Consider the following 24,378-nt stretch of genomic DNA (forward strand, 5'->3'; position numbering starts at 1 on the left):
ACACAAAGGAGTCCCATCACAGACTGAAGTTAATCGGCCACTGAAATTTAAGAATCAGGTTTCATAACTTACCAAAATCTTGAGGAGGGCTTTCTCATCACAGTCTTCAATACTGGTTACATTTAATTTCTCTTTGTATTTCTAAAATGAAAATAAATGAAAACTTAAGTTTCTGTTCCACAAGATTCCTATTTGAATTCTGGGGTACTAGAAAGACACTCACCAATATGGACTGAATTTCTTCAGGGGTGGCCTTTGTCTGGTACATGAGCATTTCCTGAGCAATGTCTTTCCTGTTTTCAAGCTTATTCATTTTGTCATAGGTGTCAGTATTTAAAACAGACCATCCAAGGAATTGTGTAAGACTCTGGAACAAAACAGGGGAAAATGGGAAATGATGTAGTGACAATTCATTTGGCTTAATATTAAAGGAAAACTGACAATTTGAACTCCTTAAAATGTCCAGCAGGGTACTTACGTGCCTCCAACCAATACAGCTTCTGAGCTCTAGGCACTGGCTTCCTTCCTTGCCCCGAGAAAGCTCAACCCCCGCTCCACCCCAGGCCCCACCCCCGCTCCACCCCTTCCCCAAGCTTCCACCCCTGCCTCTTCCCACCCAGTTCTGCTCCTTCTCTCTAGTGTGCCCAGTCCCCGCTCTTCCACCTCCCCCACAATGTCTCCTGCAAGGCCGGAACAGCTGATCGCGGCTGGTGTGAGGTGCTGGAAGGGAGGGGGAAGAGTTGATTGGTGGAGGCGCTGGAGGGGAGCTGGCTGCTGGTGGGTGCTAAGCACCCGCTAATTTTATTTTGTGAGTGCTCCAGCCCTGGAGCACCCACAGAGTCGGCGCCCATGCTCTGAGCCCTGCACAAACTTTAATACATGCAGCTTCACAACAACCAAGTAATTATAGGAAAGCATTTTTCCCATTTTGCAGACGGGGGTCTGAGGTGCACAGAGGTTAAGTGACTTGCCCAGTATATGGGTGCACACTTGCAGAACCACACTGATGTCAATGGGACTTTACACATGCTTGCTCTCAAGGACCTCCTTGCAGGATCAGAGCCTTAGGGGTGACATCCAGTGAATCAGATGGTCTGTCATCTCTGCCCTGAAGACTACAAATACTAATTAATGTTAGTTAAAGGATTTTGACCATCCTTAACTAATCTAATATGGGTTTTTTTGTTTATTTGTTAGAATGATTTTTTATGGTATCTGCTGTCTGTTCACTACTGGAAAAAAGTTCACAATGCATCATAACTACAAGTGTGTAAAGAGTTTTAATGGAAATACTTTTACTATTAAGAATAATTGCTACCTAAAATAATCCTTTTAGTAATTTTTAACTGAGTCTTAACTAAAATATCTCTTAACATTAAATGATCATCTACAAAATCTTTTGTCTCATTAAACTTACTTCAGTGATCTGTTCATCAAATTCATCAAAGGGTTTTCCATCTTTTCTGTTGTAAAATGTAGCTACTCCCACAATTTCTTCTTTTTTGTTGACAATAGGCAAAGACAGGACATTTTTGATTACCCAGCCTGTCTCATCCACAGGCCCTTTCTGCAAGCAAGCCAAAAGAAGACTACCTATTGCATATTTCTTTAAAAATAGTCATACAATATTTTGGTATTATAAGTGTAAATGTCACAGTTGGTACCCAAAGATCACAAATAGGTACAATAACAAAATTATCAGCCATCTCCACAACTGTGGAATATATGAATATTTGTGCAATCAACTTTATGACTAATGGGTAGATGGCATTAGGGTATTTTCCTATAATATTTACAATAAAAGAAATACTGTGTTATTACCTGAAATAAAAAATACTCATCTGCTCGTGCATTCATCATGTTACAAATCTGTGATATAAGGAAACAAAAAAAATCCCCATTGTTTAGGTGCAGTATATACACTCAGATCCATAGTCTGGCATTTTAAAAAGACATATTCATTTCTAAGAGAAAATTAACTATTATTAAAGTAGAATTAGCTACTCTGGTATATGCCACTGGGAGTTCTGAAAACACTCTGCCTTGTGTATGGTACTCATAATATATTTTATTAAGCATAATAGTTACTTAACGATATGCAGGAAGAAGGCAAAATTTTATGGCAGGACATAAAGAAGAATATTATGTCCAATTTGAAACTGTATGGGGAGTTTTAGGAAGAAGTAAATAGTTGAGTTGAAACTCAGCTCACTAGGGCTAATGCCTACTGTTAGAAAAAGTGCCACAGAATCAGCAATGACTACAGTACACATGGAGACCTTTAATTTTGTATTTCCACTGAAAGACAATATCTTACACCATGCTGAAGCCTTGGTTCAGATTTGGGGCCAATCCATCTTTCTGCTTATAACCTGTACCAGGACTAAAACTAAACAGAAAATTTTACAAGTTTCTGTTTGCTGAGTTGCTGACAGATCATTCTTTTGCGAGAATGGATTTGTACGCCTGCAATGTGAGTCAGAGACCTAAGCCCTCCTACCCATGAGATGTCCTAAGATCTGTCAGGAAATCCACTGATTCACAGGTCATCTGCATAGAGGGTTTGTCCCTCCAGGCTACTGATTGGCCCCTGTTCTCTATGGCAGCTATAATCCTGGAGACAGTGTGATACAATAAATGCCTATATGAGAATATTTCCAGTCCTTTAGCCAATATAAGGAAGTTTTGGTGATGGCCTCTGTAGTCTCTGCTTGATCAAAAAACTCTATAGAATGTGTAACTTTCTTTTTTTGCAATTAACTTACAAATCCATTTTCAGCAACATACGTTGGCAACCCACTGACAAGACTCCAGTGATCTGCAGGAGGTGACCTGTAGAGACACAATGAGATTAAATAAGTCAATGTCACAGATATAAGCATGTTGCAGTTCTACCTGAGCAACACCGTTAACTGCTACATAGTTAACAAGCTGATAATGAATACTTACGGAATGACTTTGATTTCTTCTTTTCCAACTAAAATATAATCAATAATCTTATAAAAGATGACTTCCTAAAGAAAAGATGAGAAAAACATGCATTAATTATCCTGTGCAACTAAATTCCAAAATTATGATGTGTAAAAAGGAAGCATTTATACTTACTCTGCCATCAGGTGTTTTTGGTCCTTTATAAGGCTCTACTTCTCCCAGCTTGATTGGCCATTCATCATAGAACTCCTAAAAATAATTACCCACAAATTAACAAAACAAAGCATTTCTCAGTTACATACCAATAGGTAACATGAAATGCATGGACCATAATTTAAGCTATACTTCTCCATAACCCTACTTGGTCTGGTCACATCTCAAAACAGTATGAAGAAAACATTGTTAAACATACACCAAACAAAAGTTTTAGCAAGTAACTTGCAGGTTAGTGTGAAACTAATGCCAGAAAACTGCATGGCTTTCTCAGCATTTTAGTGGGTGGGAGAAGTAAAAATAAAAATAACCATCTGAGCCTAATCTGCATGCCTTACATATATGGCTGGCTCTATTTTTATATATCTCATGTGTAATTTTGGTGATTTATATTAGTTGAATATAGTCCATGCCTCATGTCATTTGGAAACCAAACTTAGAAAGTATAGCGGATTAATTCCATGGAGAAAGGCACATTAGACATGACAGACAGATTAGGTAATTAGAGGGATTAATTTTTTATAATGATCTTGAGTTAAGTGAATTCTACATTTCCAATTAACTGGTAAAATGCTGGTTACCTTCTCTTTGGTCATATCCAGCAGACCAACAGAGTATCTTTCACAGTTCAAATACATTCGAATAGTGTACAGTGCTTTGTGAAACTGTCGCTCAATATCTGTCAGTTCTTCAAATACTTTGTTGGCAGACCACAAAAGCATCTGCTTACAATGAGAGAAAACTGGGTAAATATTCAGGTGGTGAAAAGAGAATGTATTACAGATGAAAAGAAAACATAGCCTCATGCATTTCAGATATTAAAGAATGAATTAATAATGGATGTTGATACCATTCTGTAACATGATAAATATATCCTACCCTTGTTTTTATGTATTGTCTATGGAACAGTGTGAGACCATATCACTAGTAATGATTTCACATAAGAAAAAGCTAATAAAGGTTCTCATTAACAAATCCTTCTTTACCTGACTTCTTCGGGTTTCAATATTGTAGAGATATGTGATATGGTATTGTTTTATGGCAACAGAAACAAAATTGAGGTATTTCTTAAAGACCTATAAATGACAGAGAACAAAAATAAGACAAAATATCAAACCATATTTATTGTTAAAAGAACAATAGTGTTCCTGTTTTAATGTCTACAGTTACCTCTTCATCCTCTTTAGAGAATTCGGGGGCATTTATTTTGTTAAGTGCCATTACAACAGCAAGCACCTCCTTGCCCTGCATAATAGGGGTTGCCAGCATGCTGTTAGTTGTGTAACCAGTTTGCTTGTCAACAAAGTCAGAAAAATGGTTATTCTGAAAAAACAAACAAAAAACAAACCACATTTAGTTATGATGAAGACCATTTATTATTTGTTACTTATTTACACGGTGCCATATATGTGAATGGAGTTTCACACTACAGAGAAAGATGGATTCCCAGCCCAAAAGAGCACACTGATCAGAGGCCCCAATCCTGCAAACATTTAGGTGTGTGCTTCACTTTAACATTAAGCACGTGTGTACATGTTGGTACGGAGCTCACACAGGTTATCCTTAAAACAATGACAAACAGGAGGAGGAAGGACAAAGGAGAGAATAATATGACTATGTGGTTATTTGGGAGACTAATGCCTATGACTTGAAAATAATTGTTTATATTTATGTATGTATTACTAATACTTATTATTTAATCATTCCTGTAGATAAAATGCTTGATATTACCTCCTCATACGATTGTGAAGCTGACATAAAAACATAAGGCCACGTTCTCAGGCCTGCTCCATTCTAAATGATCAAACTCTCACAAGTGTACTGCTGCGGATGCTTCTGGCAGGGAAGAGTTCCCAGCAGGTATAGACCTAGCAGAGATAGCTGCTACACTTCCCTCCTGGCCATCCCCCACTCCCTGCACAGAAGGCATGCTTGGGCTAGGAGGACATGACAGAGGGAATGACCAGAGTGTGAAGGACAATTCCCAACTTTGTATCTGATCCCTTGGGGCCATGGTCATGCAGTTAAACAAGAAACCAGAGCCCTCTCTCTGACAGCCCACTCCTGAAACTGGATGCAGCAAAGAATCTGTGATCTTTGAAAACAAGATTTGATGTCATCAATGTGCTTTAGTAAAATGCTGTTATTGTTAGGGAATAAGTTGCTGTTCTGTGCAGCTGTTTTGTATTTATATTTTGAAGTAAACTTAAAGATCCATTTGCAATGCTTGTAACAAGTAGTAATATTTAAAATCATTATATTATCAAGGACACCTGATAAAACACAAACTCTGGAGATATTTGGTTTCACAATTTGCTTGAGAACCCCAGGATGATGGAAAATGGAAGCTGTACCCTTCCCATGCAACCAGCTGTTAAGGGTAGCTCCACCATTAGACTAGCCAGTCAGTCTGCTCATTGGGGCTGCATGACTTCAGTCAAATGGTGAATGCTGTTGGCCAGTGGACATCACTCTCCAAGCTTCATCAAGCTGACTGCAACTAGGAAGACTGCAGCACTTGATGGAAAGTATCTCTTCATGCCTGGATGATGCTCCTTTGTGGTATATTAAAGATGAGATTGTGACCATTTGAATTTTCAGCTAAAATACATGGCTGTTATACTTGAAGAAGCATCGCAAATTATCCTATTTCTTTTATGAAATGATTAGCTTTTGTTTAACACAGAGGGTGAAATAAAAGCCAGCACAAAAGGCTTGTTCCTTAAGACCTATTTTGAGGGAGTAAATGAGACTTAAGTGGTCCATAGGCTTTGTGCTGGTTTTCTGCACAGGGATGAATTTTACCCCAAAAGAAAAGTTCATTGAGCTTTTAGAGAACAATACAGAAGTCTAACTAGCTAAGATGCTGGCACATTCACAGTAGCAGCTTTTAAATTGCTTCTCTGCACAACTGCCTAACTTTTGACTAAGGGGCCATACTGCAAACACGTATGCACAAGAGCAGTCCCATTGACTGCATGTGTGCTCGTTTGCAGGATCAGACCCCAATTAATTAGATACAACAATAAACCAGAACATTTGCTGCAACAAAGTCTCAACTTTTCTTTCTTCCAAGCGATGCCTAGCCAACAGCCAGATTTTAGGATTGTAGACTAACCCTTTACCCATTGGATTAAAATTATGCAATGTGCATATCTAATACCCCTCCCCTGTAAACAATAACTTCCCTAAATTTACACACAAACAAATATAGACAGTTTTTAAAAAAATGTCACTAGCAGTTTTCTGTTTGATAACCCTCTCAGTTAAGTATTGCTTGTCATTAAGTCTCTAACCTTCGTATAAATCATAACATAGCACCTGGAATAGGTTGCAGAGCCTCTTGTTTATTAATGGAAACATTGTCTACTAATGTTATTAGCATTCATAACCCAAGGTGTTTCAGTGGACCAAGTACCTTTTTAATTACCGTCGTCTGTAACATGTCACTTTACTACACTGATTTGCTTGCTGCTTCTGTGTCATCTCTAACATCTCTTGTTTTGCAGGCACTACATAAGCAGAGTTTACTGTTTTGTTTTTACATTTTTCTGTTTATCTGTCTTTTCTTGTAATTCCTTTGCTGTATGGAGAATTTCCAGGGAAGGTGAGCAGTGAAAGAAAGCACTTGAGGGCCTATTGGCAGAGATTGCACTGGTCATAGACCAACCATCTATCCTGATCCAAACATAGTCATCAAAATAGCTTCTGCTAAGAGCTTTCAGTATTAGATGAATTCTTTTTTACCCCATGGTAAAAATGCTACTTGGTATCTTTTCAATAATAATCTGATTAGAAAATAAACTAATGAAGGAAATCCATACAAGCATTAAAGCTCTCTTAATTTTCATTATAGGTAGAAGTGGTAGCACCATCCATTATTAAGGTCTCCCAACACTTCCCATTATAAGACCCTGTTTTCAGTTGCTTGTAACTTTGCCAAACATTAACCATTTGTTTGCTTCAGACTGAAAAATGTTTAGAAAATTTCAGCCAAAATGGTCCAGCCATTTCTGAGAATAAAGTTAGGGAAATATATGTTGTTTTGCTCATGTTAAAAAATTCTTAAGGCCTTTTCTTTGAAATGCCTTGGCATTCCTATGCTTTGGAACAGGGACTTGAAATTTGGTAGTGGAGGTGGGGGAGCCTTTGTGGCAGGGATGAGCCTCTCAATGTCTCTGTGAAATTCTTTCTAAATTTGGCCATGTTAAAAGCTTTTGAAAAATCAAAAGTTTGCACATACTGACTAGAGACTTGCTAGAGCTTCACACCTAAAATCACTGAAGATTCCATCTTCACTGAGCATGCTCACAAAGTCACACCTCCTGGAGCTGACCAGATCATGCATGCACCACCCCCACAGAGCAACTGAGCGTGCTTCAGCCCAGAGCTCTGAGGTTTCAGAAGGACTTTCCTTGTAATTGCTGCTGCAGGCTGGGGTGGGGCCATGCCCCAGAACTGAGAACCTGGAGCCTGACTGTCTTGTGCTCTCAATGACCCACCTGCTGGCACATAGGCAGAGTAGAAGAGGAAACCACCTGATTCAAATGGAGAAGGAACAAGAACCAGATGGGCAGGGAGGGGAGAGAAAGGAATAAATTGGGACAAGGAGTCTGATGAGACTTGGACAGGAGAGGGGAGAGACACTTTGACTGGGAGCTGGGACTGCCTGGGAGCTGTGGGAGGAGGCTGGGACTTGTTGGACAAGAAGACTGGTCCTGTAGGGCCTTTGGAGGGGGAGATTGGAATTAGGAGCTGGTGAGCAAAATGGGATGGGAAATGGGAGTCAGTTGGCTGAGCGGAGTGGGGAACACTGAGATTGGACATGGAGCTGGGGGTAAGAGGGAAACTGCTTCTTGCTGGACAAGGGGGCTGAGTCTAGGAAACACTGGAGGAAAAACAGTAGGGAGGGAATAAGAGATAGACCTGATGAGCTGGCGTGTGGGGGACAGAGAAGGGAAGTACTGAGGCTGGCTGGGCAAAGTGATTGGGAGAAGGAGCTGGGTATGGAATTGCTGGGAGACACTGAGATTGGATGAGGAGCCTGGAGGGGTTAGATGGGACTGAGAGCAAGAGAAGGGGCTGAGGGGAGAGATGTATCAAATGAGGAGCTAGGCAGCATGAACTGGGACTGCCTGAGCATGGAGACTGGGGACCAGAAGTGGGGAACTGGGGCAGGCTGAGCAAGGAGACTGGGAGTCATGGGGGAAATTGAAGTTCGGAGAGTGATCCCAGAGCAGAAGACGAGGACTGGTTGGACAAGAAGACTGGGATTGTGTTGAGAAGCTGGAGGAGTGGAGGCTGGGCCTGGGTAGGAAAGGAAAATGAGACTGGGACAAGGAGCCAGGAGTAGGAAAGAGACAGGACTGGGACAGAGACAGGTTGAAGGGAATGGGACAGAAGAGGTCAAGCTTGGGGAAACCCAGCAGAACAGTCTGTACCCACTAGTGCACATACTTTCCTCCAGAACCTGGAATGGAACCCAAGACTTCTGAGTCTCACCTTTCCTCTGCTATCAGCAAAATCTGAAACTCACTGGCAAAGTATGCACCTTATCCTCTTCTAGTTGACAATCTCCGATGCTATCAGTCATTCAATTTGCTCAAGTGGCAGGGGACTGTGGTGTGGACCTAAAGGTTCCAACCTGGCTGATGAACTTTTGCATGTTAATATGATGCCACACAGTGGAATTTCTGTTTTTCTGTTTGCTTTTTTTCAAAACTGAGATGACTACACATACACACAAACTTTAAGTTAAAAGAAGATTATTAAGATTGCAAAATCAGGCTCCTAAAAGTTAGGAAATGACAGAATAAAGTTACCATTGTAACATTAATTCAGTTCCCTTATGCATATGCATTATGATCACAAACTATTTTGTTCCCCAGGACCTAGGATGATCTGCTCTGGGGATTAATCAAGATTGTGCAATGAAGGAGAATGTTGTCTGTAGGACTCCTGCCTCTTTTGTTACAGAAGTTGGGAGTTGTATACTATTTTGTAGCACTGAGGAAGGTGGATCTAGGCCTGCCCATAACTAAAGGCCCACCCCCCTCAATTAAGGGGGAGAAACCACTAAGCTCAGGCCACAATTGATTTCTGGGGACAACAAGTGAAAAAAACAGGAGTGGGAGTGAGATCAAAGGTAAAAAATCATGGATCCAGAGTAGAACACCAAGTAAAGAACCCCTGCTCCTCAAGGGTGTCCAAGGAGTCAGTGGCCACTGTCCAGAGATGTGACTGAACAACAGACTGTCTGGAAGATGTGTACTATTTGAAAGTCCTGGAAATCAGCAGGTCTAGGCCTGCACAAAACTAATGTCCTTTACCCTCAATAGAGGGAGCTCCAGTTCAGAAGTTCAGACTCCAGTTGATTGTGGGGGACAACAAAGGAGAAAATAGGAATGGAAATGAGATCAAAGGATGAAAATCAAGGAACCGGGAGGGGACAACAAGCACAGAATCCCAGTCAGCACACACTGCTCCTCAAAGGTGTCTAGGGAGTCTGTCAAAATTTGATTCTATCCCTGCCTTTGCCACACAGTTCCTGTGTGATGCTAGATCAGAGACTTAAACCAAACTTTTCACAGGTGCTCAGTAATTACGTGTTCCACATTTTCTGGGTGGCCAAGCTGAGATCCTTGGGCCTGATTTGCAGAAGTACTGAGCACACACAGCTGCAACTGAAGTTAATGGGAGCTGTGCTCGAATATATAGGGTGACCAGATAGCAAATGTGAAAAATTGGGACGGGATTGGGGGTAATAGGTGCCTATGTATGAAAAGTTTCAGAGTAACAGCCGTGTTAGTCTGTATTCGCAAAAAGAAAAGGAGTACTTGTGGCACCTTAGAGACTAACGAATTTATTTGAGCATGAGCTTTCGTGAGCTACAGCTCACTTCATCAGATGCATACCGTGGAAACTGCAGCAGACTTTATATATACACAGAGAATATGAAACAATACCTCCTCCCACCCCACTGTCCTGCTGGTAATAGCTTATCTAAAAGCCATTTCCAGCACAAATCCAGGTTTTCTCACCCTCCACCCCCCCACACAAATTCACTCTCCTGCTGGTGATAGCCCATCCAAAGTGACAACTCTTTACACAATGTGCATGATAATGAAGTTAGGCCATTTCCTGCACAAATCCAGGTTCTCTCACTCCCTCACCCCCCTCCAAAAACCCACCCCCATACACACACAAACTCACTCTCCTGCTGGTAATAGCTCATCCAAACTGGCCACTCTCCAAGTTTAAATCCAAGTTAAACCAGAACATCGGGGGGGGGGGGGGGTTAGGAAAAAACAAGAGGAAATAGGCTACCTTGCATAATGACTTAGCCACTCCCAGTCTCTATTTAAGCCTAAATTAATAGTATCCAATTTGCAAATGAATTCCAATTCAGCAGTTTCTCGCTGGAGTCTGGATTTGAAGTTTTTTTGTTTTAAGATAGCGACCTTCATGTCTGTGATTGCGTGACCAGAGAGATTGAAGTGTTCTCCGACTGGTTTATGAATGTTATAATTCTTGACATCTGATTTGTGTCCATTTATTCTTTTACGTAGAGACTGTCCAGTTTGACCAATGTACATGGCAGAGGGGCATTGCTGGCACATGATGGCATAAATCACATTGGTGGATGTGCAGGTGAACGAGCCTCTGATAGTGTGGCTGATGTTATTAGGCCCTGTGATGGTGTCCCCTGAATAGATATGTGGGCACAATTGGCAACGGGCTTTGTTGCAAGGATAAGTTCCTGGGTTAGTGGTTCTGTTGGGTGGTATGTGGTTGTTGGTGAGTATTTGCTTCAGGTTGCGGGGCTGTCTGTAGGCAAGGACTGGCCTGTCTCCCAAGATTTGTGAGAGTGTTGGGTCATCCTTTAGGATAGGTTGTAGATCCTTAATAATGCGTTGGAGGGGTTTTAGTTGGGGGCTGAAGGTGACGGCTAGTGGCGTTCTGTTATTTTCTTTGTTAGGCCTGTCCTGTAGTAGGTAACTTCTGGGAACTCTTCTGGCTCTATCAATCTGTTTCTTTACTTCCGCAGGTGGGTATTGTAGTTGTAAGAAAGCTTGACAGAGATCTTGTAGGTGTTTGTCTCTGTCTGAGGGGTTGGAGCAAATGCGGTTGTATCGCAGAGCTTGGCTGTAGACGATGGATCGTGTGGTGTGGTCAGGGTGAAAGCTGGAGGCATGCAGGTAGGAATAGCGGTCAGTAGGTTTCCGGTATAGGGTGGTGTTTATGTGACCATTGTTTATTAGCACTGTAGTGTCCAGGAAGTGTATCTCTTGTGTGGACTGGACCAGGCTGAGGTTGGTGGTGGGATGGAAATTGTTGAAATCATGGTGGAATTCCTCAAGGGCTTCTTTTCCATGGGTCCAGATGATGAAGATGTCATCAATATAGCGCAAGTAGAGTAGGGGCTTTATGGGACGAGAGCTGAGGAAGCGTTGTTCTAAGTCAGCCATAAAAATGTTGGCATACTGTGGGGCCATGCGGGTACCCATAGCAGTGCCGCTGATCTGAAGGTATACATTGTCCCCAAATGTGAAATAGTTATGGGTAAGGACAAAGTCACAAAGTTCAGCCACCAGGTTAGCCGTGACATTATCGGGGATAGTGTTCCTGACGGCTTGTAGTCCATCTTTGTGTGGAATGTTGGTGTAGAGGGCTTCTACATCCATAGTGGCCAGGATGGTGTTATCAGGAAGATCACCGATGGATTGAAGTTTCCTCAGGAAGTCAGTGGTGTCTCGAAGGTAGCTGGGAGTGCTGGTAGCGTAGGGCCTGAGGAGGGAGTCTACATAGCCAGACAATCCTGCTGTCAGGGTGCCAATGCCTGAGATGATGGGGCGCCCAGGAGTTCCAGGTTTATGGATCTTGGGTAGTAGATAGAATATCCCAGGTCGGGGTTCCAGGGGTGTGTCTGTGCGGATTTGATCTTGTGCTTTTTCAGGAAGTTTCTTGAGCAAATGCTGTAGTTGCTTTTGGTAACTCTCAGTGGGATCATAGGGTAATGGCTTGTAGAAACTCGTGTTGGAGAGCTGCCGAGCAGCCTCTTGTTCATATTCCGACCTATTCATGATGACAACAGCACCTCCTTTGTCAGCCTTTTTGATTATGATGTCAGAGTTGTTTCTGAGGCTGTGGATGGAGAGTGGCCAGTTTGGATGAGCTATTACCAGCAGGAGAGTGAGTTTGTGTGTGTATGGGGGTGGGTTTTTGGAGGGGGGTGAGGGAGTGAGAGAACCTGGATTTGTGCAGGAAATGGCCTAACTTCATTATCATGCACATTGTGTAAAGAGTTGTCACTTTGGATGGGCTATCACCAGCAGGAGAGTGAATTTGTGTGGGGGGGTGGAGGGTGAGAAAACCTGGATTTGTGCTGGAAATGGCTTTTAGATAAGCTATTACCAGCAGGACAGTGGGGTGGGAGGAGGTATTGTTTCATATTCTCTGTGTATATATAAAGTCTGCTGCAGTTTCCACGGTATGCATCTGATGAAGTGAGCTGTAGCTCACGAAAGCTCATGCTCAAATAAATTCGTTAGTCTCTAAGGTGCCACAAGTACTCCTTTTCTTTTTATGTAAGAAAAAGCCCTAAATATCAGGACTGTCCGTATTAAAATTGGGACATCTGGTCACCCTACGAATATATAAAGTGCTATATAATGCTAACTAGACTGAAAAATCAGGTCCCAAGCATCTCAAACTAGACACCCCAAATTAGTGGTTTCTTATGACCTTAATCTCTCTATTTTCTTGTCTATAAAATGGAGATAATGCCACCCTCACAGGGGTGTTGTGACAATAAATGAAATAATGTTAATGAAGCACTCAAATACTATATTAATGAGCACCATAGAAAACCCATGTGGAACCGGATAGCTGTATCTTCAGAGAAGGGTTTAAATAGTGTGCAGTAAATAAGGCCTATGGCTGCACATTGAGCAATGACTGTAAAACAAAATAATGAATAACTGTTCATTAACTGAGCACCATCCAGCCTGTCAACTGAATGAGGCAGGGAATCTGTGGAAAAATAGTATTTGAGTGTGTAATTAAAGACTGTATTAGAGTTGTCGATTAATCACAGTTAACTCATGCAATTAACTCAAAAAAATTAATCACGATTAGCAAAATGAATCATGATTAATCACAGTTTAAATCACACTGTAAAACAATAGAATACCAATTTAAATTTATTAAATATTTTTGGATCTTTTTCTACATTTTCAAATACACTGATTTCAGTTTCAACCCAGATTATAAAGTGTAGACTGCTCACTTTATATTATTATTTTTATTACAAATATTTGTACTGTAAAATGATAAACAAAAGAAACAGTATTTTTCAGTTCACCTCTTACAAGTACTGTAGTGCAGTCTCTTTATCGTGAAAGTGCAACTTACAAATGTAGATTTTTTTTGTTACAAAACTGCACTAAAACACAAAATAAGGCAAAATTTTAGAGCCTACAAGTCCACTCAGTCCTACTTCTTGTTGAGCCAATCGCTAAGACAAACAAGTTTGTTTACATTTACGGGAGATAATACTGCCCTCTTCTTATTTACAGTGTCACCAGAAATTGAGAACAGGCGTTTGCATGGGACTTTTATAGCTGGCATTGCAAGGTATTTACATGCCAGATATGCTAAACATTCGTATGCCTCTTCATGCTTCAGCCACCGTTCCAGGGGACATGCTTCCATACAGATGATGCTCGTTAATAAAATTAGTGACTGAACTCCTTGGGGGAGAATTGTATGTCTTCGGCTCTATTTTACCTGCATTCTGCCATATATTTCATGTTATAGGAGTCTCAGATGATGACCCAGCACATGTTCATTTTAAGAACACTTTCACTGCAGATTTGACAAAATGCAAAGAAGGTACCAATGTGAGATTTCTTAAGATAGCTACAGCACTCAACCCAAGGTTTAAGAATCTGAAGTGCCTTCCAAAACTACAGAACCTGAACCACCAAAAAATAAAATTAACTTTTGCTGGTGGCATCTGACTCAGATGATGAAAATGAACATGCATCAGTCCACACTGCTTTGCATCATTATCGAGCAGAACCCGTCATCAGCATGGACACATGTCCTCTGGAATGTTGGTTGAAGCGTGAAGGGACATATGAATCTTTAGTGCATCTGGCATGTAAATATCTTGCGATGCCAGCTAAACAGTGCCATGAGAACACCTGTGCTCATTTCAGGTGACATTGTGAACAAAAAGTGGGAAGCATTATCTCCTACAAATGTAAACAAACTTGTTTGTCTGAATGATTGGCTGAACAAGAAATAGAAATGAGTGGACTTGTAGGCTCTAAAGTTTTACATTGTTTTATTTTTTTTTACATAATTTTATGTTTGTAAGTTCAACTTTCATGACAAAGAGATTGCACTACAGTACTTGTATTAGGTGAATTGAAAAATACTATTTCTTTTGTTTTTTACAGTGCAAATATTTGTAATAAAAAATAAATATAAAGTGAGCCCTGTGCACTTTGTATTCTGTGTTGTAAGTGAAATCAATATATTTGAAAATGTAGAAAACATCCAAAAATATTTAAATAAATGGTATTCTATTATTGTTAGTGTGATAAATCGTGATTAATTTTTTTAATTGCTTGACAGCCCTAGATTGTATCTTAATGCACTGGCAAAAGGAGGCCAAAAATGAAAGAAAATAGTACTGTTTGCAGAGTACAAAGTACCACAACGGCTTGTAAGATTTGCCATTAGAAGCTTCAAAGGGGTATTCAATTGTTTTTCTGCTATTGAGTATCCTCAAGAGGAATTTTAAGATCTTGAGTTCCAGGTAGAGGACTTATAAGTGTCTCTCAGTGAAGAGGTGGCACGGCAGAGATGGAAATGTATTTGGATTGGGCCACCACCTCTGTGTTCCTCTAATCTTTGCTTTCCCACTTGAGGAGTTTTGCCTTTAATAATTGTTGTTAGCCAATGTCTAACTTGTAGGCCAATATAGAAATGCTGAATTGTTCAGAAGTCTTTAGTGTTGTTCCCTGGAAAAGGTCTCCTTTAGTATTAGTCTTTTGACATCCCATCTTTTAAAATTTGCATCTTTCTGTCCTAGAGGAATATCTGCTAGCCCACAAATCTGGGTAGTCTTCATATCTGGGAAAGGAATGAGGATTTTTTCACGAAACCAAGGTACTTTATGCTTTCTACCATATTTGCAGAGTGGTCTCTTGTATAGAATGTTTGAGCTCCTGAGGAAATAAAATATCTTCACCATAAATCAAGTTGGAAAGAATAAAAGGAGAGCAATATACAATTTTGGTGCTTTGATATATGGGGCTATTGTTTTGAGTTTCTGTAAAATATACTCAGTTCCAAATTCATCACATTACAGCTGCCCTGTTACAAAGTTTCCAGTCAAAGAGATCAGTGTCTCCTTCCTTTTTCTTTTGACCCTCAGCAAGCTGATTCTTGGTAACTTTCTATTACATTAAAATTGCTGTTATTTTGTCTAATTCTTTGTTTATCTGAAGTAAGTAGCAGTACTGGGAGGACTTGTAGGAAATGCAGTGTTCGAGGAACGATCTTCATTTTTATCCAGATGAGTCACCCCAAACATGGATAATAGTAAGTTTTGGCATCTTTGAATGTCTTGACATAAGATACATAAAAGAGAGTGGAGATTTAGCATTAGTAGTTTAGGTAATGGAATGGAGAACCAGGACCACTGGGTCAGATTCTGCTCTTTGTTACACCGGTAAGAATCACAAAACAGGATAAGCTCATAGAGTCACCCTGGATTTACTCTGTGTAACTGAAATCAGAATCTGACTCAGTTATCCTGAGTCATAGAGTCATAGAAATGTAGGATTGGAGAGGTCATCCAGGCCAGGACTCCAGCCCCCTGCACTGAGGCAGGACCAAGTAGACCTAGCCTAGACCATCCCTGACAGGTTTTTGTCCAACAGGTTCTTAAAAACCTCTAACGATGGGTATTCCACAACCTCCCTTGGAAGCCTATTGCAGATCTTTACTACCCTTATAGCTAGAAAGATTTTCCTAATAGCTTACCTAAATCTCCCTTGCTGCAGACTAAGTCCTTCTTCTCCTATCTATTGTTTTACCTCAGTGTAACTCCACAGTGTCTTCATATAGAATAATGAGAAAAAGCCTGAAACTGTTGATTATAAAACCAAATATATCAATATTTTTCAATAAATTTAGATACTGATAATTTGATCTCAAGTTTTAAATGACTTTAGACTCTGGGCCCAATCTTCCTCTCACTTGCACCAACGGAAATCAAGAGTAATTTTAGTGAAAGCAATGCAGTAAAATCAGTGTAACTGGCAGGAAAATCAGGCCCACTATTTCTGAAAACAACTTGCATATATTTTTCATAAGGCTGGTGCAAATGTGAACATGTGTAATTAAGATCCAGCTTGCATATTTAGACTACCATATATGGAGTCTAATTCCGATACCAGGTTACACCACTGTGAATCAAGGGTAACTGCACTGAATACAATATACCCATTATGGGGTAAAACAAGTGTAAGTGAGTTGAAACACTGCAGATCTTCTGAAGAAGAAAATAAATTAAAAAACTGAAATCCACATTTGAATTTTCTGGAATAATTGTACCATTCATTTATAGTGAATCCAGCCTTAGTTTAAAAATCAGTTCAGAGAGGTTCTCACTGTCTGGTCTTTCCCCGGAAAAGCTATTTGCTCTGTATCTGTCCCCTCCCATGGGCCTCATTCCAGATCTCAGGTTCTTCAATGAAAGGTATGTTTTCTCCTTTAACATTACAGCACATTTTTTGACAAGCCTTGTGTCTTTTGCAATGACCCCTTCTTATTTCTCTGCTTTTAGACATCCTGAAAATCTTAAATGTATTCTGACAAAAAAGTTATGCAAAATGTTACAAATATTTCATGGGTTTTTTTTTTTATTGTTTACGTCAGACTTAAAAACAGTGATACAGATCAAAGTTCTGACGGTCTAGACTTCATCCAACCATTTAATGCAGTGTTGACTCAGAAATGTGTATTATCCTATAACATTATCATTAGCTAATCTAAAAGTCTTCAGCATTTATGACTGCATTTACAGGCAAAATACAGACTGAGGTAGACAAGTTCAACTCCCATGCAAGTCTCCGGGTCGATTTCAGTGGTGTAAATTTCTCATTGGGGTAAATTGTATCAGAAATTGGGAACATTGTCATAAGTGGCAATGTCCTGAAACCTGCACTAATATGATTTTCACTGGATGTTTAAAAGAATGTAACTTAGTACTTACACATTTAAGGGGGGGAGGTGGAAAGGGAGTAGCAGAAAAAGCAACTGAAAAAGAGGGTAAGTGAATGTGGGGCCCTCTTCCTAGCAGGCCTGCCTGGCTTCTTTATCCTACTACTAAAGGAGCTGGAAGGAGGGTGGTGTACTGGTTTATTTTACATCCTCCCATTAGTTTCTGTTCCTGCTATAGCCTCTTCTGCCCCCTCTCTGTGATAGCGACACTTATTTTTGGATTCCTGTTGTCAGTGTTACCAGAGACTCAGCCTTTTAAAACAAGATGTTAACAGCTGAGTTACATCAAACTGGTATGCTTTTTACTTTACCTCTTACATACACTAACCTTGTTTTCTGACCAACCTACACAACTGTTATGTGGGCACTGGGTTTTGCTTATGATGATTCAATTGTGAATTTGAATGGAATCAGAAGCATATCTAATCTTGGGTAAGAAAACCGATGAAGTGAGCTGTAGCTCACGAAAGCTTATGCTCAAATAAATTGTTAGTCTCTAAGGTGCCACAAGTATTCCTTTTCTTTTTGTGAATACAGACTAACACGGCTGTTACTCTGAAACCTATACATCTTTGGTAACTTAAATCACTTGGAGCTAAATCCTGCTTGTTTTATTTACACAAAATTCCCATTGATTTCAAAGCAGGAGAGTAAAGCAGTTTTGGTCTGTATTCTTTGCCGTGTAATTTATTAGCAACACAGAAAAACTGAACCCTGATATCTTCAAGATAATTAGGGTTTTTGGAGCTGAAAGTAAACAGAGAAATAACTGTAATGTCTCTGTAATTTTGTTGTAAAGTAGTGACCATTTTGAGACCTTTGCAAAAGAAGAGCAATCTGTAGGTATGGTTGCTGTAAGTAATCATTTCATAAAAAATAAAGAAAATCAAGCTGACAGGCAGCCTCCCCCTTTTCTGGGAAGCTTAATGGAAATTGGTTCCTGTTTTTAAAATATTTTTTTGTCAGTCAAATGGGTATTGTCTAGTACAATGGGCTGGAATAATTTGTGTCCCTTTTCCAACAAGTTGCTCTTGGGCATGAGAACTGAGGTAGTCTGTTTTTTTCTCATGAAGATCAGTATTCAGAAGATTTGCCTAGGAGCAGATACTACTCAAGTTACAACATTCCCAATAAAAAAGATCATTCTGCTCCATTAGTTGATCTTGGGATCTCTTCTTCAAATTCAATTAGCCTTTCAGATCTTCAAGAAGGCAGAGTTGCCGTAGCATTAGAATAGTGCTCATTCTCCCTCCTCCTCTAATCTTTAATAATCCTGACCTTGTTTCTTGGAAACTCCTTTCCCAAGGCTGATCTAATAATCTCCCTCCAGCTTCCAAAGCTTGGTTTAAGATTCTTCTTCTCCATCAGACACACCTTATTATAATACTGTGTTAATTAGGGAGGTGACAACCCTTTCTCTTCTGAACAGCCAGAGGTTGGAAATGGTGGCCTCTAAGACAATCATTTGCTTTATCCTAAGTAACTCCTCTTTTGTTCTTTTGAAGTTCAGACCTGACCATTACGTTATCTTCCAATGCAATCTACGGTAGAAAACTGTTTCCTGGATCCAAAAAAGAGTTCTGATTTCACAGTTCTCAGTATTGGCTTATTTTGAACCAAATTTTCACCATTCATGTAGTATGACACCATTAAAGCTATGTTCTAATTTGGAACACTGTTTCTTGAACTGGAATCTAATTCTTAGTCAAATATATTGCCTTCAATTAGCTATAAATTTGAAAAAAAATTAATTTACATATTATATACTGGTTTAAATTAAAGAATAAAAGAAAACAATATACTGATCTGACTACAAAATTACATATGTACTTATACTTAAAGGCTGAGACCCTGGATTTATTTGTAAGTCTCCAAAATCCCTGTCTTTGCTGAAGTAGTCCCATAAGTAATAACATCTTTTAGAATTCTGAAATATTGAATGGCTGGCACTGAGAGATGCATGTCCAAAGATGCTCAATAACTGTGCACCTCATTGCCTTCAGTTACACTTACTATATTTCCTGGTTTTTGTTAAGCTAATAGACTCAAGCTATAAGAGTTTATGAGAATCCATTATTTTGCATTTGTATATTAGAGCAATATACTCTACCAATCACTGAGAATAATGAAGCACCATTTGTCAGGACAGCAGACCTGCCTGGCCTTCTGTTTCTCACTACTATTAAATCCTGGATTAAACACTATTAGCTCCAAAGATCAACAGGTCTCTAATCCTCAGGGGGAGGTTTCAGAGTAACAGCCGTGTTAGTCTGTATTCGCAAAAAGAAAAGGAATACTTGTGGCACCTTAGAGACTAACCAATTTATTTGAACATAAGCTTTCGTGAGCTACAGCTCACTTCATCGGATGCATACTGTGGAGTGATCACTTTAGATAAGCTATTACCAGCAGGAGAGTGGGGTGGGGGGAGAGAAAACCTTTTGTAGTGGTAAACACCCATTTTTTCATGCTTTGTGTGTATAAAAAGATCTTGTGTACTTTCCACAGTATGCATCCGATAAAGTGAGCTGTAGCTCACGAAAGCTTATGCTCAAATAAATTGGTTAGTCTTTAAGGTGCCACAAGTACTCCTTTTCTTTTTCTTCAGGGGGAGGGAACTGCTGTTGTTACTAAGGTAATTATAGAAAGTCTGGATCTTTTCCTTTGTTTTTCTCTTGTGAACTGTTAGGATGAGGAGCTTCCTCACGTTAATTGGTACTTTTCCAGGTTGAAAAAAGATAATCCTTCAAGAACTGGTTACCAGGTGCTGAAAAGGGGAATGTCTCATGTTTTAAATGATTACTTGCTGTCATTTTGTTCCAGTCACTTTTCCTATTTGAACTATCTCCTGTCCAGCCCCAAACGATTTAACCTAAAACAAACAAAACAAAAACAAACAAACAACAACCAGGTTTCCTACTAATGTGTGAATCAATTACCAATATGAATTCATAAAACAGTGAACAGTATCTAATATCAGTGTGTATGTATACAAGCACACACATAACATAGTCCCTATACTTTTAAATCAGTTTTCTTTCCTGTTTGCATATTGCCTTTTGTTTTCTTTCCCTTGTAGCCCTATCTTTGAAAGAAGGGGCAAAAACCCCATGGGAGAATCTTGTCATACTGAAAATCCTAAACAATTTGGACCAGATTCTGCAATTCTTACTCAACTGAATAGTATTTTACTCCACGTGGATTCAGTGGGACTACTCCTAGAACAAAGTCCTACTGTTTTGAGTAAAAGTGGCAGAATCTGGTCCTTTGTTAATATTAAATTAGACATACCACTATCTTAATCTGATTCCTTTCTCACCCCTATGGCCAGGAAGTATTTTGTTACTCTATATTCTTTTCTTTCTTTTATGTGTAACACTGGTTGGTGCAATAGTCTTTTTAAATATTGGTCCCAAAGTGATTACTTAGTACTGTACTTTAACAATATATGTTGCTGTTGAAGTGTATATCAACATTAGAAATTATTAGACATGACATCTTCTAAAGCAGTGTGGCAACGTTGAATTCTTTGTTGTGCAGTTCATATGCTGGAAGATAATAATGGACCAAATTAATTCCTGGTGTAAGCGCTGTGATGGGGCAAGCTATAGAAAAGTAGTGGGAGATAGATATATTAGCTCCAGGCTAAACAAATCCCTGGTACCGGGATAAGTGAAATGGCAGCTGCTCCTGGTCAATTAAGACACCTGGGGACAATTAAGAACTTTCTAGAAGGCAGGGAGAAGGCTAGGTTGATTGGGACACCTGAAGCCAATCAGGGGCTCGCTGAAACTAGTTAAAAGCCTCCCAGATAGTCAGGAGCTGTGAGAGGAAGTTGCTCTGTTGGAGAGGCTGAGTAGTACACACCATATCAGGAACAAGGAAGGAGGCCCTGAGGTAAGGGTGAAGTGGAGCTTGAGGAAGTGAGGGCTGCTGTGGGGGAAGTAGCCCAGGGAATTGTACATGTTATGTTTCTAAAAGGTCAGCTACCGTAGCTGATACTATTAGCATCCTTGGGCTGGAGCCCGGAGTAGAGGTTGGGCCCGGGCTCCCCCCCCACCATTGCCCCTGATTAATCACTGAGACTGGGAGACAACGGGGACTGTGCAAGGAAGGATAACTTCTCCTCACCTCCCTCGCTGGCTTATGATGAAAATGGCTCAGTAGACTGTGACCCTTGTCTCTAGAGAGAGAAGGGTTATGTGCAGGGTCACGGTGAGCCTCTGAGGCTAGCGAAATCCGCCAGGAAATGCAGGACCCATGGAGGCAAGGACAGAGCTTTGTCACAACTGGTGTCAGGAGTGGGACTTCATACACAGCGTGGCGGAAGAAAGAGGTTAAAAAAAAAACAGTGCACTGGGGGTTTGGATTTTTTTTGTTTTGATTTGTTTGTTTGCTTTGTACCACAATGGAGGAGGTGGTAAGAGCTCTGGTACAAGCCACAGCAGCCCAGCAGGAGGCCACCTGGGTTCAGGCAATGGCACAACAGGAGTCTATGTGGCTACAGCAGGAAACCAATCAATTATTGATGAGCCAGGCGACCCAAGATCATGCCCTCTTGAGAGAGGTGGTGGACCAGCTGAAGATCCTCATCACCTAGGCCCGGGGGTCTGACGGGACGTGAACCCTGAGGGCCACTGGTTGTCTGCCAAAGATGACATCAGGAGATGATGTAGAGGCATATCTCCTCTCATTTGAAAGGATTGCTCAGCGTGAGGCGTGGCCCCAGGAGCAGTGGGCCAGCATTCTCACCCCTTTTTTGTGTGGAGAGGCCCAGAAGGCCTACTTTGACTTGCCTGCCATGGATGCCACTGACTATACCCGTCTGAAGGCAGAGATCCTGGCACAATCAGGGGTAACGGCAGCGGTAAGGGCCTAGAGGTTCCATGAGTGGAAATACCAGGAGAACAAACCCCCGAGGTCCCAGCTATTCGACCTCATACACCTTGTGCGGAAGTGGTTACAGTCTGAGGTGTGCAGGCCAGAGGAGATTTTGGAGACCCTGGTCATAGACCATTACATGAGGGGACTGCCGCCAGATCTCTGCAAATGGGTAGGCCAGAACTATCCGTCCACGTACGATGAGATGATCACACTGGTAGAAAGATGGATGACAGCCAGGGAACTGACCCGACTACCCAAGGAAGGCCCCTTTCGAAGCAAGCACCCGACCCCAACCCTAGAAGGTTGGGCAGTCAAACCCCCGGGGAGTCCTAGGTGGAAGAAGGCGGGGGGGGGGGGGGGGGGGCCGAAATCCAGCGGGGACCCCAGAAGGAAGGGATTGGCCTGGGTGGGGGGAACCCCGGGACTAAATCCCCTAACCCTGGGATAGGGGAGTGATTAAAAGCAATTATAGATGTTATGCATGTGGGTAGTGGGGACACATAGCAGCACAGTGTCCCAGCACCAAGGAGCCTATGCAATGTAACTTGGGGGATTGGGAAACCCCATGCTCCCTTATCCACCTTGTGGGGGTTGCATTAGCCCCGCTTAATTACACCAGGCCAGTGAGGATAAATGGAGTAGAGACTACAGCGCTTGTGGACTCTGGGAGTGCTATCACCCTCATATTGGGTAAGCTGGTAAAAAGTATTCAGCTGCTATGAGCCAAATGCGTAGCAGTGACTTGCGTGCATGGGGCCATGAACCATTACCCCATCATCCCAGTGGAGATAGAGGTTCAGGGAAACCCCATTGAGGTGACTGTGGGTGTAGGTCCTAAACTCCCATATCCTGTAGTCATTGGGAGGGACTATCCAGGGTTTGATAATGTACTCCCCCCGGAGAGGTTGGAGGGAGATGGGGACCCTGAGGACAGCGACTTGTCACTGGGGGAATGTCAACCCCCGATGTTCACTGAGATTTCTCAGGATCTGTTCTCAGCCCTCCGAAAGACCCGGAAGACAAAAAAAGAGAGGAAGGCCGTGAAGGCCTTGGAAACCTGGATCCTGACCCAGGGCCAGAGGACCTCCCTAGCATCAGATGGACGCTAGCAGCCAACAGAGAAACTTCCACCACAGAAGGTGAGCCAGAAGCTGCCCCCAGCCATGATGGTGGCGAACCGTTGGAAGAAGCAGAAGCCGGCCCCTGGGAGCTTGGGCAGGTTAGTCCTGGGAGAGAGACTTTTGGGCGGGACCAGGCGGAGGACCCCAGATATGATAACACCAGGAAATAGGTGGCTGAGATCGATGGGATACCCGTGGATGGGAAGGTCCGGGGTCCCGGACCTCACTTTATAGTGAAGAAAGATCTCCTGTACTGCATGGTGCAAATGCAGGAGCAAGAGATACAACAACTTCTGGTGTCACGAAAACATCAAAAATCCATATTGAGTCTCGCCCACAGTCACCTGTTTGGAGGACACCTAGGGGTAGAGAAAACCCAGGCACGGATCCTGTGGAGGTTCCTCTGGCCAGGAGTACATGAAGATGTCCAGTGATACTGCACCTCTTGTCCGGAGTGTCAGTTACACAGCCCTCACCCGCACTTGTGGGCTCCTTTGATACCTCTTCCAATAATAGAGGTTCCTTTCGAACGGATAGCCATGGATCTGGTAGGGCCCCTAGAGAAGACAGCTCGGGGCCACCAGCATGTGCTTGTTGTACTGGACTATGCAACCCGGTACCCGGAAGCTATTCCCCTGCGCAACACAGCTTCCAAGACAATAGCTAAGGAGCTAGTACAGATCTTTGCCTGGGTTGGGCTATCCAAGGAGATATTGACTGTCCAAGTTGATGAAAGATCTCTGTTCATTGCTCCATGTACAAGCCCTACAGACCTCTGTATACAACCCACAAACAGATGGCCTTGTGGAAAGGTTCAATAGGACCCTCAAGGCCATGATCAGGAAAGTGGTGAGCCGGAATGGGAAAGATTGGGATACCCTATTGCCTTACCTCATGTTCGCCATCCGGGAGGTTCCGCAAGCCTCCA

At 41.6% G+C, this 24,378-nt stretch overlaps 1 protein-coding gene across 2 annotated transcripts in view; it reads right to left on the bottom strand.

Moving 5' to 3' along the window:
• The window catches only part of PDE6C (phosphodiesterase 6C), a 55,387-nt gene that overhangs the window by 24,564 nt on the left and 6,445 nt on the right, over nt 1-24,378 (bottom strand). For both annotated transcript variants that reach the window (XM_077822531.1, XM_077822532.1), the window contains exons 2-11: nt 4,315-4,467; nt 4,131-4,220; nt 3,726-3,866; nt 3,106-3,180; nt 2,950-3,014; nt 2,766-2,832; nt 1,822-1,869; nt 1,418-1,567; nt 224-367; nt 73-141 (exon numbers count right to left, since the gene is read on the bottom strand). In XM_077822531.1, the coding sequence (XP_077678657.1) occupies nt 73-141; nt 224-367; nt 1,418-1,567; nt 1,822-1,869; nt 2,766-2,832; nt 2,950-3,014; nt 3,106-3,180; nt 3,726-3,866; nt 4,131-4,220; nt 4,315-4,467 (1,002 nt within the window). The remainder of the gene's footprint in view (nt 1-72; nt 142-223; nt 368-1,417; nt 1,568-1,821; nt 1,870-2,765; nt 2,833-2,949; nt 3,015-3,105; nt 3,181-3,725; nt 3,867-4,130; nt 4,221-4,314; nt 4,468-24,378) is intronic.

This window comes from Eretmochelys imbricata, chromosome 7 (genome assembly GCF_965152235.1).
Source record: "Eretmochelys imbricata isolate rEreImb1 chromosome 7, rEreImb1.hap1, whole genome shotgun sequence".
Lineage (NCBI taxonomy): Eukaryota > Metazoa > Chordata > Testudines > Cheloniidae > Eretmochelys > Eretmochelys imbricata.